Source organism: Schistocerca serialis, chromosome 1 (assembly GCF_023864345.2).
Source record: "Schistocerca serialis cubense isolate TAMUIC-IGC-003099 chromosome 1, iqSchSeri2.2, whole genome shotgun sequence".
NCBI lineage: Eukaryota > Metazoa > Arthropoda > Insecta > Orthoptera > Acrididae > Schistocerca > Schistocerca serialis.
In genome coordinates this window covers 621,125,907-621,141,678 of record NC_064638.1, presented here as the reverse complement: position 1 = coordinate 621,141,678, position 15,772 = coordinate 621,125,907, and the positions used below count along the sequence as shown (strand labels likewise).

Here is a 15,772-nt window from a genome sequence, read left to right as displayed (position 1 = left end):
TGCCATTCTTCCTGGGCCACAAACTATTGCAGTTGTAGTTGTAGCTGTTGCTGCCAAAGTTCGAGAAACTTGCGATCCAGTAACATTGGCATTGGCTACAGATATTTCATTATAAACACCATAGAGTGAGACCTTGTTACCACCTATATGTCCATTCCCAAAATAGACACATAATCCATAGACAAAGCCAAGTTTGTTGTGAATTGTAAACCGAAGGAATACCAATAATGGTCAAAATCCACAGCCAGGTTGATATCCAGATAGCAGCGACAGGAGACTTGTAAGAACATATAATCACCCTAAATCTCTCTTCTCAATGCTTGTAATTTTTGTGAACTTTCGCCATCTTTTATTATGAATGGCTAATCATGTGTGCAACTCTGCATGATCTCGCTGTGGCCTTGAATGGCTTACGTAGTGTCTAGCTATGAATTTGCAAAGAATAACAAATTTTTACTTTGAGAATACTTTAGATTTAAACTAAACTCTCTCACAAATATAACCATGTGTAACCTCGTTAGTAAAATATTTTGACTATTGTACCTTTTCTATAGCATTTAGTGAAAAACTAAGGGTCATTCAATCAAGAAAGAAAATTAAACACTTCGCTTCCTGTCCTCATCTTTTAGTACCATTTTGATATTTAATGCACACTCATCCACTGATGAGTCAAAACCCAAGATTAACTGATGTTATGAAACTTCTATCTGAAAATGAAAGGTTCTGCTTTCTACTTCCGGTCAGCAGCTCTGCAGGGATGAATGTTCAGAATTACTCCAATCATTTCACAGGATAGAATGTGAGTTTATCTTTGAATAAATAGAAATTTTAGCTTTCATTGCCAGATTGAAACTCACAAGATAAGAACTATTCATAGTAAACACTTTATGCTACTTTTTAAATGAAAATGACGTTAAACATTCTTTCCTGTTAAATTTACTTCAATCTTAACAAACCATCAAATGAATTTCGTCAGCCAGCCAGAGTGGCTGAGCGGTTCTAGGCACTACAGTCTGGAACTGCGCGACTGCTACGGTCGCAGGTTCGAATCCTGCCTCGGGCATGGATGTGTGTGATGTCCTTAGGTTAGTTAGGTTTAAATAGTTCTAAGTTCGAGGGGACTGATGACCTCAGAAGTTAAGTCCCATAGTGCTCAGAGCCAGTTGAACCATTTGAGTTTAGTCAAGTTACGCAGTTCACATGTAAATGAACCAGGCTAAAATAATATCAAATGCAATTACTTTTCCACCAAATAATTAATGACTTTATGATAGGTTTTAATTGATATTAAACTGTTGCCATATTAATCACAGTTATTTTTAACACTAGTCTGGCTTTACTTTACAAACATTATTATGAAATGAATTGTGAGTACCTTGCCTTGTCTGAAGCAGTGCAGTTGAGAATTTAGTTCAGAATTGTTTCCATGATTATACATTTCTCTCAGTAATTAGATAGACCAAATACACCATTACGTCTACCATTTGGAAACCATTCTTGATGTACCATGATATAATTCTTGCAACATGATATTTGTGCTTAGAAATAACTTGCATCCAAAGGTACAATTTGATAGAAATGACTTAGTGCTGTAAAATAATAATTATCACCTTCCACCATAAACTGCTTCATGTTAGCACAAAATATTCTAAACTTGAAGAGCACACCATTATGTGTCTACACTAGACCATTTCTAGCTGGTTGCTTCTCATTTCAATGTCTCTGCTGTCTTTCTTGTTCCAAAGAAAAGCTGTTCCAGAAATGAAACTTGACAAGGCTACCTGTCAACCCTTATTATGAAGCTCTCCTCTGTGCCTGACTGCTGTGCAGTCCTCCAATAGAAAAGACATTCCAGAGATGGAAAGACAACCAGGGAAAAATGTACCAACTCACTGGCCTAATAGCTCCCCCACATTGCTACTGAATATCAGTCTTTTCAACATATTAAATTATTATTCTCTCAGGAAGCTTCAAACTTTACAGAAGTGTTTGATTTAAATACTTAAATAAATAAATATTTATTTATTTATTTAGTACTTCTATTTAATCATACATGTATAGACTATATAAAAGGATATTGGACATGGTTAAGTCTTTACAACATAAAATACAGAATGAGATTTTCACTCTGCAGCAGAGTGTGCGCTGATATGAAGCTTCCTGGAAACATCCCGCAGGCTGTGACTAAGCCATGTCCCCGCAATATCCTTTCTTTCAGGAGTGCTAGTCCTGCAAGGTTTTGCAGGAGAGCTTCTGTAAAGTTTGGAAGGTAGGAGACGAGGTACTGGCAGAAGTAAAGCTGTGAGGACAGGGCATGAGTCATGCTTGGGTAGCTCAGATGGTAGAGCACTTGCCCGCGAAAGGCAAAGGTCCCGAGTTCGAGTCTTGGTCCGGCACACAGTTTTAATCTGCCAGGAAGTTAACGTAAAATACAGTTTGTGTTGCATTCCAAGGGATTAGATATTTAAGGAATTTAACAAAGAATCATATGTACAATAAACATTAGAGACAAAGTAGATTATTCATAATACATATTTATTTTTGTTGTTTGGTTTATAGGTACTCTGTCAGACCATAAAAGCAATGATCAATTAAATATGCCTTTAGTTTAGTCTTAAAACTACTGAGTTTACTTTCTGATTTAATATGGTTAGGCAGATTTTTGTAAATATCCCAATATGTAGAGTGATTTTTGGCACAATGGTGTTCTCACCTGCTTCATGCGAAGAACAGATTTTTGTCAAGTATTGTATGCATGTATATCTTCATTTTTAATAAGATATCTGTGTGTCTATCAATATATTGTTTTATGAAAACTGACGTTTCATAGATAAAAATGTAAGGAGGAAGAGTTAATATATTTTTTTAATATGGGTCTGCATGATTTACTATTGTTTACTTCTTCAATATTTCAGTATTTTAAACATAGCTGCACAACAGCAACGGTTCCACGTAATAAAATTATAAACAGCCGACCAGTTGCAATGGATAAAGAATTCTTTACCTAGGTTTCAACAAATTTAAATTTGTCTTCTTCAGAAGGTGGCAATTTTACATTAGTATGAGTCAGTTGTGAACTCTGCAACATATATTTACATGACAAACCCTATTTCTAGGGCTATATTTTACTTTTGACAAATGGATCTATGCTGACATTTGTAAAAACGGCGATGGTACATTAGTCCATACTAATGTAAAATTGCCACCTTCTGAAGAAGACAAATTTAAATTTGTTGAGACCTAGGTAAAGAATTCTTTATCCATTGCAACTGGTCGGCTGTTTATAATTTTATTCTTCAATATTTCTTAATATTCTCTTTTGCATCCTGAAAAGTTAATATTTGTTGTTGCTTTGCCCCAGAAGATTATGCCATATTTAATTACAGAATACACATAGAAGTAGTACATGTTAACAGGCTGGCCTTGCTGCAACAACTTTTTAAGATCCTCATCATGTAGCATGTTTTGCTTAGTTTTCTTTGCTGATATTCAATGTGTACCTCCCATTTTGTGTTGACCTGGAGACAGAGTCCCAGAAATTTTGTGCTGTCAACACTTTGGATAGCAGAGTCATTAGTTTTTCTTCTGTTTTGCCATTAATGAGGAAACTCATTTCACCTGCAAATTGAAGGGTAGTTTGGCAATATTTGTAGTATACAAGATCACTGACATAGAGGAGAAACAGAATGGGTCCTAATACTGTATTTCACATTTTCATATCCTGAACAGTAGCAGCTGATTTTGTTATGATCAGTATATTGCACTTCAACCACCTGTTTGCATCCACATAGGTGTGTCTTGAGCCATTCATTGGATATGCCTCTAATTTCTAATTGGTCAAACTTCTGCAGTAGGGCATTGTGGTCAATGATGTTGAAAGCTTTGGATAAATCAAGACATGTGCCTGTCACAAATGCACTCTCATCCAGTTTAGCATAGATTTCACTAAGAAATTCAAATATTGAACTTTCGGTTGAATAGCCTTCCCTGAAACCATGCTGTGAGGGAGAGAATGACAATAACATAATATGTTCAATTGTTAATTGCAGTGTAGTTTTACAAATGTCTTGCAACATCTTTCTCCCCATTTTGATATTGAAACAATCATTACTAATGCTATAGCAAATAATGGCAACACACTGTGAAAATGTAAATGTGACATTGTTGCATTACAAGCTTTTGTGGGTTACTACTAAAATTGATTCATGACCACCAGATCTAGCTCTGTGCCACTGTCAGTTGGGCCTACATGATCCGTTGCTCATGCCTCAGATAGTACCTGACCTTTGCTAATAGTAGGGATCCAGTCCACTGTTGATATTGTTCATAGTGGGAGTATTAAAGTACTCATAAATTATTAAAAGTTATCATAATTTTAAATTTAGATTTTGTTTGCTAATCTGTAACTACATTTGTGCCAAGATTATACAATTTCAAAAGTATATCCACCCACTTTTCCCACTGAACTCTTGTAGGTCCTAACTTGTCATATGCTCTTCATGCTCTTTGACCAGACTTGTCATCAAAGTGTAACACACATGAGATGCAACAGAATTTTTTTCTGTGACATTATAGCAGGAAAGATGGCTCTGCCTGTTTCTGGACCCCGTAGTCTCTTTGTTAATTCACCATATGATTTATGTGTTCCAGCCAGTTACAATGTGGAAAGCCAATATACACTTCAAATATAATTTTATCTAAATGTTTCCAGCTGTTACCATAAACTTTTACACCTCAATATTAGTAATTTCCACCACAATACTCTGAATTTTATCATTCATAATAATTTGAAAAGATGATTTTATACCACTTACTTTGGATACAGCGTGTCTTGTAGGACAAGGAGTCAGTTTTATAATGTTTGCATGGCTGATCTTCCAGTTTGTGAAAAAGTTTCTAAGTTCTATATGACATTTTTGTCTTTTAATGAACCACTTGCACATTGCCCTATAAGGTACCGAAGTGTCTTTCGATTTAGATGTAAGATGGATGCAGTCATCACTTGTGCAATTTTCTTCATCAGAAATATTCATCTTAGTTTCAGATGCATTTACCAATGTTTCCAGCAACTTGTCAGATAGAAATCATTTTGTTGTGATAGCAGTGTCTCAATAGACAGTTGATGAAACATTATTGGTAGCGATAATATCCAAGCAGTATGAACATACCAAAAAGAAAACCAGCTCTCTGTTATGTATGTATGAAACAAAAAGACTGAAGACTGTCACAAATAAGCTTTTGGCCAACAAGGCTGTAGTCAAAAGTAGACGACAGACACACACCCTCATGCAAATGCAACTCACACATACATGACTGCAGTCTTTGGCAGCTGGTTAGCTTTGGGAACTACATGTTCCTTCCTTGTGGAGGAGAGAGGAACACGTTGGGAAAGTCAAAAAAGACAGACAGATCCATCAGATGCCAGGATGAGAGGAACTCACTTGTAGTGAGGTTAAAGGTACATTTACTTTTACATGTGTCTATTGCCAGCTGTAAATTTTTCACCTCCTGAAGTAAAATGATGGGCAGAAATTCTGTCTCATAATTTTACAGGAAATAAAAATGCACTTGAGAAATCTGTAGGGGGTAAATATAATAACAATGGCTCCATTCAATAAGTCAATGTATGAATTTCTTGTACATATACCTACAAACATTAATATTTTTTCCAGATGAAAAAAGATTGAAGTCAAACATCTCACAACATCTAATGCATTGTACTAAATAAAATAAAATTTGCTAAACAAATAAATTTATACATTTGGATGACTTTGTTGAAAATACACCCTTTTCACAAAATCTTTGGTTTATGGGAAAAATACTTTCAAATTTATGTGTGAATAGGACTAGAATGTGTCTAGTATTTTAGAACACAGTCATTCCAACAGTGTCTTACATCTTTTCATATGCACCTCCTTTGTCATCATTTTCTATAGCAGCATCTGTATGCACAATAATCATTTTACAAATCTCTCATGAACATGTTAAAGCAATTCCATGTAATCATAAAACTCTGCCTCCGAGATATTGCATATCACCTTTGCTGCTTTAAAAATTAAATATCTGAAAGGCTTCTCATCAACTACCAAATTATGATTTCCTCATTTCTACAGTTACAAACAAAACTTAAAAATCATGGGGAATACATGCTTCAAGGTCAGACACTTATATGTCATGGGAGATCTAGAGGCATAATGTTATCAGAAACCCCGAGGTAGTAAATTCTGAAAACAAATCTCACTCGCTCATGGGCAGTTACATAGGAGTCTCCAATGCTGGGCTTACCATGCACAGCGCTTTTAAAATTGTCCAGGGACTTCTAAATTTAAATCAAACATTACTGTTAAGTCTGAGTGCTTCCAAAGGAAATAATGATGTAATATTTTGAAAAGAATGATATTATTCAGTTGTGAAATAGGGAAGCTATTAGGTTGGTGAGCTGGCACATTCTTTCATGGCATGTTTCCATGTATGGTAAACCTTTTCTGCAAAAGGAGTGCACTGTAGCCAGGCACAGAGGACAGCATTGTTATAAGGGTTGTCAGGTGCTCTCGTTGTGTTTCATTCTGGAACACCTTTTCTTCGGAATGAGGAGACTGAAACGAGAAGCAGTCAGCTAGCAGTAGCTGAATGTGGTCACATAATGGTGTGCACTTCAAGTTTTGAATATTTTGTGCTAATGTAGACGCAGTTTTTGTGGAAGCTGATAATTAGTTATTTTATATGAATAGTTGTCTCTACTAAATTATAGCCATGGAGGCAAGCTATTTCCAGGCAAAAATATGATGTTGCAATAATTATATAATGGTACATCAGGAATGATTTCTGAACAGTAGACATAGTGGTGTGTTTGGTCTGTCTAATTATTGAGACACATGAAGAACCATGGAAACGGGTACTGAAAATTCATATCATGGTAACTAAACTAAACTCCTCCCGGACAGGCCATGAAAGGCCAATGGTACCAACAGGCCACCATGTCATCCTCAGCCCATATGCGTCATTGGATGCAGATATGGAGGGGCATATCATCAGCACACCACTCTCCTGGCCATATGTCAGTTTCCCAGACTGGAGCCACTACTTCTCAATCAAGTAGCTCCTCAGTTTGCCTCACAAGAGCTGAGTGCACCCTGTTTGCGAACAGCACTCGGTAGACCGGTTGCTCTCCCATCCAAGTGCTAGCCCAGCCCAAAAGTGCTTAACTTCGGTGATCTGACGGGAACCGGTGTTACCACTGCAGCAAGGCCATTGGCATATCGTGATAAAGACTGTAAAGTAAAGTAAGACTACTGTTCAAAATAACTTTGACAAAAGTGCCTTTGAATTAATATGGCAACAGTTTAATATCAAAGTATTAGGTTTTTTATTTCAAGTACCTTTTATTTTATTTTCTTATATTGTACCTTAATGTTACTAATTATTAAGTGAAAAAATAATTGCATTTAATATTATGTTAGTATGGTTCATTCACATACACAAAACTTTGATGGATCACATTTTTGCAGACTGGTTTATTGAAATTAAAGTAAATTTAATTGGAAAAAATGATTAACTTAATTTTCATTTAAAAAGTCATGTAAAGTATTTATTGAGAAAAGTGACTTAACGAAGTTCTTGTGAGTTTCATTCCTACAATGGAAGCTAAAACTTATATTTATTCAAAGATAAACTCATTGATTTATACTAATTTCCAAAATTCACCACTTCAGGACTGGTGACAAGAATTAAAATGTAGAACTTTTCATTTTCAGAGAGAAATTTCTTAAGGTGAGTTAATCTTGGTTCATGATTCAGTGATGGATACAAGAACTGTGCATTAAATATAAAAATTATATTTAAAGGTAAGAATAGAAAATGAATTCTGATAATGGTAATGCATTCAAACAGGTGTAAAGGCCTAAACTACGATACCAATAATTATGGTTATTTTGAAGGTGGGAAATTTGTTGAGTTGCCAATGTGCACACATATCCTCCAAAGGAACACAGTAGTTATAAATTGTGAGTCAGTACCATCAGTCTGCTTTCTATTGGCACACTCACTTGTGTAACAATTTCTTCACTATTTCAGAATAATTCAAGATAGCAAGTTATAAAAAATCTGTCTGCAGTATGGAGCATATTTTCTACATATCGTTTCCACACACCTACTGCACCTCCAAATTGTGCAGCAGTATATACTTTCTTCTTCTCTATATGTTTCATGTCCATCAAACTAAGATATTTGCCATTTTAGCGTGATTACACTTTCATGATAATTTTTGATACACATTTTCCCTTCTTTCACAGAAAATAGCAATATCCATTCAGCGATTGGTGCAATTCTTACTTCTGTGTGTGTCTGCAATATTCGTAAATGCCATCGTGACACCATGGTTCCTTCTGATTGCAGTTCCAATATGCATAATTTATTATGTCGTCCAGAGGTTCTACAGATGTTCTTCAAGGTAGGAAACTAAAATTTTATCTTATTTGTCATTCAGCTATTTTTGTTTCATCACAATGTAGGATTTACATACATTATTTGTTAGATATAGTTAATACCTTGCTTGTATGTGAAAGGCAAATTTCTTTTGAGCATTTGCAAAAGATAACCAATTACCATAAATCTTGAGCAAGGGATGGAAGCATAAAAAATAAGATGACACACACACACACACACACACACACACACACACACACAGAGAGAGAGAGAGAGAGAGAGAGAGAGAGAGAGAGAGAGAGTCAGTCTTTCATGCCGCAAAAGAGAGTGGCGAGAGGTGCAAGAGGCAAGTTGTAGGGGATAGAATAAGAACAGGAGAGGGTAATGGCAGGCTGTACACAGAAAGGCAACACGATGGGAAAAGTGTGAAGGGAAGATTCTGTAGAGAATTCTAAAGAAACCATGAGGAGGGAGTTGGTGGACTCATAACTGGAGCCAACAATAAATAAGGCTAATGATCTGTGTACAGTTAGAACAAGTGATGGGAGGGATGCAAATGCAGGATGAGAACTTTCAGAGATTCAGTTTAACAGGATGTGGAACCAACCTCCTGCCTCTGCAATATTGAGACTAATGTTAGTGTGGAAGATTCATATGGTTTTAGTACTGAGACATCTATAAAGTTGACAACATTTTGCTGTTCGTTATCTCTGGACGTGGCTAGTCACGCTTGCCCTTGCCTCCAGTGTCATAGTGGTTGTTCATATGGGTAAAATGTTGATTTATGCTCATTCCCACAGAAAACAAAACTGTGCGGTACTTGTAGAACAGTTGATATATGGCAAGAGTACTTTTGCCACTGGTGACATTATGAATCTGTGCAATAGGCAGGACTTACACCCGTGTCTTCCAAAAAGATATTGTTCATGGTGTTATATTTCAAAGCATGACGGAAGATACTTTAAGCCCTCTTTGTTCTTTAGTATCCTGGAGTTTTGCTTCAAGATCTGGTAGTAAAAATGGAAGTTGTAAGCCCTTACAGAGGATATGGTTTAGTTGTTTCATATTATCCTGGAGTATTGTTTCAAGATTCGGTAATAAAAATGGAAGTTGTATGTGTGGATGTAATAGGTCATTCTTATGAAGATGAAGGTACTCTGATCTGCAACACTTAAGGATGTAACATAATACAGGGTGATTCAAAAAGAATACCACAACTTTAAAAATGTGTATTTAATGAAACAAACATAATATAACCTTCTGTTATACATCATTACAAAGAGTATTTAAAAAGGTTTTTTTTCACTCAAAAAAAAGTTCAGAGATGTTCAATATGGCCCCTCCAGACACTCAAGCAATATCATTTTCATCACTCGTTCTCGGCCGTCCAGAACTTTTCCCTTTGCACAAACACCCATTCTCTGTAAACTGTTTATACCAATGTTTAATACACCACATATCAGGAGGTTTAACACCATACTTTGTTCGAAATGCATGCTGAACAACTGTCGTCGATTCACTTCTGCCATACTCAATAACACAAAAAGCTTTCTGTTGAGCGGTCGCCATCTTAGCATCAACTGACACTGACACCTAGTCAACAGCGCCTCAAGCGAACAAATGTACAACTAAATGACACTTTATACTTGGAGATACTAGAAGGTTAAGGTTGTGAAACAGCAGTACTCTATATGTATGTGCAAATCTACAAACTTTTAGTGTGTAGAAATGACATAGATTTTTCATATATCCATAGCATGTCATCATTCACATTGTATTTTACTGGAATTTCCTCAACAATGATCCAACAATGACCATAGAATTGTGCTGACTACACAGCATCAGTAGCTTATTTGACAACTGATTGGTCTTCCACTACAGTGCTTGTCACTGTGTTTTAGCTCTTCATTTTAAAATCTTCCCATCTATTTCCACTTCCTTCCTCGACACAAATTTATTCTTTATTCTCCTGTGTAAATCAGGTAGAGTAACAGTTTCTGGTCACAACAAGAAACACTTTATTCTTCTTCTGTGGTGAACGGTAGCCACATATAAACCATATTAGACAACCCGTCGAACAAAGACATTTAGCATTGTAATTGTGATTGATAAAGGGATTTGTTGTCAAAAATATAACTTTGGTCGGCATACTTTTCTCCACTCTTTTACACAATGAGATGCAATATAATTTACAGTAATTTTTGTATTGTTATTATTTTAATTTTCTCATACCTTAAATTTTATATGAATTTATATAAGTACTTCCCTTACAGAAATCTTAAACTGTAACTTCTTGTTAGTGACTAGTTCCTATTTAGAATACGTGTACATTTAACTGTAAGCATAAGTGAATGGCAGTCAACATAAATACTTTTATTTATTTATTTGTATATTTGAACTGTATTGCAGAGAACTGCAGAGACTAGACAGTATCACACGATCACCTATATTTTCACATTTCTCAGAGACATTAGGTGGTTTGACAACTATCAGAGCATTTAATCACCAACAGCGTTTTGCAGATTTGTTGTTTAAAAGAATGGATTGTCATACAAACGTCTTCCTCATTATGAATGCTGGAAACAGGTGGCTAGGAATTGCCTTAGTAAGTAATTTTTTATCATTTCTCTAAATTTAAATCTTAATGTGTATACAAATGCTTTTTGTGTTTTTATATTTATCTGGATTTGCACTGTATGCCCATGCCATTTTGTTGCATAAAGGAAACTGTGTTCTACAGTGTATTAGGAATAATGTAAATGTGCTATTTAGTATGGCTTCATTGTGTTTGGCTAAAAAAGAAAAGATAATGTTGAATCATGAAGGAATTATCTGAATGGGACAGAAGTGGGATTGGTAGATGTGATGTACATGTACAGACAAACAAATCATAACAATTTCAGAAAAACTGAATGATTTATTCAAGAGAAAGAGCTTCACAAATTGAAAGTGTTTGGAGCATTATGGACAGGGCCCTCCAGACTACATGGGATTTGAATGATTTTACACACCAATTGGACAGAATTTGGCACAATGTCCCTCAGAAGGACCTCCAACATCTCCATCAATCAATGTCAAACTGAATAACTGGTTGTACAAGTGCCACAGGTGAACCAATCTGTTATTGACTTTCCCAATTTGTGAAGCTCTTTTTTGTTGGATAAATCATTCATTTTTTCTGAAACTGCAATTGTTTGTTTGTACATATATGTCACATCTACTGATTTTTGTCTTATTTGGTTAGTTCAATCATGGCGAGTCCCTCACTTTTTCCCTTAGAGGTTATAATGACTTCACACAGTCCTCATTGCAGTAATTTTGTGCATCTGATTATTTTATTCTCACCACGTGCCTGCCACTGAGTGGCAGACAGGGACATTTGAAAGTTGACTGTTGGATCTTAGTAAGCTATCAGATAAAGTTCATCATCAGCATCAGATCTAGATCATGGCTCACTGTTATCTTCAATCACTGAGGTCCAGCTTTGCTGAACAATGATCTGAGCTGGGTTTGGTAGAGAGGCTACAGAAGGGCCATGAGTTGAGAATGGGGAAGATAGCAGGGTACGTGTGGGGAAAGGTGTAGAAGTGCTGTCTGTGTAAATGTGCAGGGACATGATGGCAAGTATCAGCATCAGGGTCACGAGGATATGCTGCAGAGGAGAAAGCACCAAGCAGATTGAGGCAGGTGGAAGACAGCAACCAGTACAGACTGAGGACACATTGATTATGGGAACAAAGCATACATTGCATGGGGAGTTCTGACTTGCACAATTCAGAAAAAATGGTGTTGATGTGAATAATCCATATGGGACATAGGCTGTGAAGCAGTTGTTGAAGTCAAGCCCGGTATGGGCAGACATTACCTGGCTGAGAGACTCCACCATCTGTCAGAACCATCCACCTACATGCCCTGCCACATTGACCACATTCCAGAAATCCAGTGTGGTTTCTAGTCTCTCATCGGATCCTTATATCCATCTCTGAACTCATTCTCTGAGTCTGTCTGCCTGCTCACTCTAACCCTCCTCTTCTACAAGCTTCCCAAAATACACAAGCCCAATCACACAGGATATTCCATAGTGGCTGGATACTGTGCCTCCACAGAGAGAATTTCTGCCCTTGTGAACAAACACCTTCAGCCCATTACCTGTAGCCCATTACCCATTATGCCATACTGCTCATCACTGTTGATGTCACATTCCTGTACACCAACATCCCCAATCCTTATGGCTTTTCCAGCATTGAAAACTATCTTTCATAATGCCTGACTGATTCCCAACATACAACCTTCTTCTAGGTCACTATGACCATCTATATCCTCATCCACAATTGCTTCTCCCTTTGAAGGCATCACCCACAAACAAATTTATGTTACAGACAGGGCCACTGTCAGAGAACCATTGTGTCCCAACCCATTTAGAAAAATCCTTCACAGCCACCCAGAACCCAAAGCTCTCCCAGTTCAGATCCATTTATAACAACTTCATGATATGGACTGAGGGTGAGTGCATCCTATCCATATTCCTCCAGAACTTCAACACCTTCTCCTCCATTTACTTCACCTAGTCATACTCAGCACAAGAATCCACCTCAGGAGCGGTTCCATCAGTACCTCCTCCCACATCAAGCCTCCATTGCAATAGCTGCCAGCTATTCCACACCATACAGCTCAGCTACCCATGGTTAGTGCATCTACAGTGACAACCAGTTCTCCTCCAAATAAGCTGCGGGTCTCACTGAGGCTTTCATACGCTGAAATTACTCTCTCCACTTTGACCAGAAAAAAATATCTGTGCCTTGTCTCCTCAGTCACCAACCATCACCCACATACCCACTGACCAGCCACTAAGGAGTGCCCTCCATGTGACTCAGCACCACACAGGCCTGGAGCAACTCAATCACATTCTCAAACAGGATTTCGATTACCTCTAATCATATACTGAGATGTGAAATATTCTCCCCACACCTTCCACAGTGATATTCTACCACACATCAAACCTGCACAATATCCTTGTCTGTCTCTATTCCACCCCTGCTCCCAACCATTTGCCCCATGGCTCATTCTCTGTAAAAGTGCTAGGCACAAGATATATCTCACAAAACCTCCTACTATCTACTACAGTCTTTTCATAGGCATTTTCCACCCAATTGTAGCAGCCCCAACTGTTTTTGATGACTTTATGGAAGCCTAGTTGTAAAGTATTGCAAAAGATGAAGGCGCTTGTCAGGCACAGTATGATAGCGTGCCACTTGTAGCAATAGGGATATTCCACGATGGCCAGCGTGGGCACAGCATTCCTGGCAATGCAGCACAAAGCTGTTGTCTTTACAGGCCAAACCAGGCAATTATTATTTCTTTAGGTTGTGAAATTGTTTTCCTATGTGTGACCCGAAGCAGTACAACATCATAACAACTGAGTTTATACATAACTCACCAATATAAGTTAAAGGATGAGCAGTCCAAAAGAGCCTATTAGTATGAAAGGGTGACATTGGGTGAAGAAGAGACATGGGCCAGCCAGTGCACTGCATCAATTTAGGGGCTTCACCATTGTGAGCCATGTTCTGGTTCTGATTTGTACTGTATCACTGAGTGAGCCTCTTCCTGGCCAACTGCAGCAGCAGTGCAGCAGCAGCAGACAGCTGCCCAGGGAGGCAGTGGGTTGACTCCAGGCAAGTGCCACTGCCCACCTGACTTCCCTGCAGATGTTGTGGTGCGTCATGCTGTCATTCATTGGGGTGGAATTTCCCTTTGTGAGGCCGGCTTCCCCTAGCAGCATTCTGGCCATCCATAGAACCACTGATGCCACCAGTCTGCCACACAGCCTGCCATATTGGGTCACATGTTGCTAAGCTAGGGACTGGTATCAGCAACCCTGGAAGCAAATCACAGTGGCAAGCCATGTGGGTTTTGTCAACACACTGCTCACAGCGACTGACTATGTGCCAAGAGGGCACACGACGCCTGCACTGAGGCATCCACATGTAGCTACATGATTCATAATAAAGAACTAGTCTTATGCTAGTGTTTCACCAATGCCACCACCTGCAGCGTCATTGCCTCAACCCCTGCTGCCAACCATCCTCTCACAAGAAGTAGCCTAACACACTTGGATCTACATCAGTCCACAAAACAAAATTAAAAAATTACAGTATTTATGAAATGTAACATTTATGTAGTTTGTATTGCTCTTGGGTGTCCAGCTGGGTGCAATCATTTATGCCACACAATATTTTGACAGCATACTTTCCCATCATGTGAGACCGGTAGAATGAGTGTCTTCACTACATTGTGCCTCTTTTATACCATTACCCCTCCAAACCTGTTCTTTCAATACTCGGTGGCTACCATGTCAGAATGAGTGGTGGTGGTGGTGGTGGTGGTGGTGGTGGTAGTGGTGGTGGTGATGGTGATGATGTTGATGATGGGGGGGTAACCCATCACCAAATGCTGGCCATGAACTCCAGTCCCTCTGTGATTCTGCCACTCCCATCAGGCATGGAAGCAGCTGAGTGTTTAGTCATACACTTCACTGAGAGTGAAGCCACTGTTGCTACTGATCAGGCCATCAGCCATCTGTATTGTAGTAGCCTCCTATAGAATACAGTCCGAAATAGACAAAGTCTGTCTTAGCACTTCCGTTTGTCTGTATTTCGTTGAGCACAACGTAGCTATGCAATGATCTGCAATCACAGAATTTTTTGGTTGCATGAGTTTGATGTGTCCCCAGTGTTGCCTGCACCTTTGTTCCATTGTCCCCAAGGTCTGCCTGATGTATGCCTTAACAGATTTGTACAAAATACAAAGGACACCTAGGTTATGGAGCTAGCTCATTGTTCATAGTACCTAATAGTGCACTTTGTTTCAGAGATGGGTTAAAAATGCATTTACTATTATGTCAAGCCAAGATTCAGTTGATTCTTTGTGATACTTTCCCAGCACACAGCAGATATGCCATTTTACTATACTCCTCCAAGTTGTATTTGCTGGGTCTGTGCCTTCCGCATGAAAGCACATTGGATTTGTCACCAGCCATTTCTAATCTTCTTGAATACATTCTCAATGTGGTTGAGGCCCCTTAATAGGCTCCTTTCATCTCATATCGGATGGACTCTGGGGACCAGTGAATGTATCGCACCCTCATGCTGTTACAAATGATTGCAGCTGGAGGTATGGAGATACAAATCAGTGTGGGTGGCTTTCTTGTACACATTGTGTTCTAGAGTGCCATTCACTTTGCATTTCTGCATTGATTAGGATATCCAAAACAGGAGTCCACCAATCTCTTCCACCTCCATAGAGAATTTGATGCTGAGGTACGGACAATTCAGATGTTGGAGAAACT

At 38.2% G+C, this 15,772-nt stretch overlaps 1 protein-coding gene across 2 annotated transcripts in view; it reads left to right on the top strand.

Moving 5' to 3' along the window:
• The window catches only part of LOC126478212 (ATP-binding cassette sub-family C member Sur), a 402,049-nt gene that overhangs the window by 293,491 nt on the left and 92,786 nt on the right, over positions 1 to 15,772 (top strand). For both annotated transcript variants that reach the window (XM_050103682.1, XM_050103681.1), the window contains exons 20-21: positions 8,292 to 8,449; positions 10,834 to 11,029. In XM_050103682.1, the coding sequence (XP_049959639.1) occupies positions 8,292 to 8,449; positions 10,834 to 11,029 (354 nt within the window). The remainder of the gene's footprint in view (positions 1 to 8,291; positions 8,450 to 10,833; positions 11,030 to 15,772) is intronic.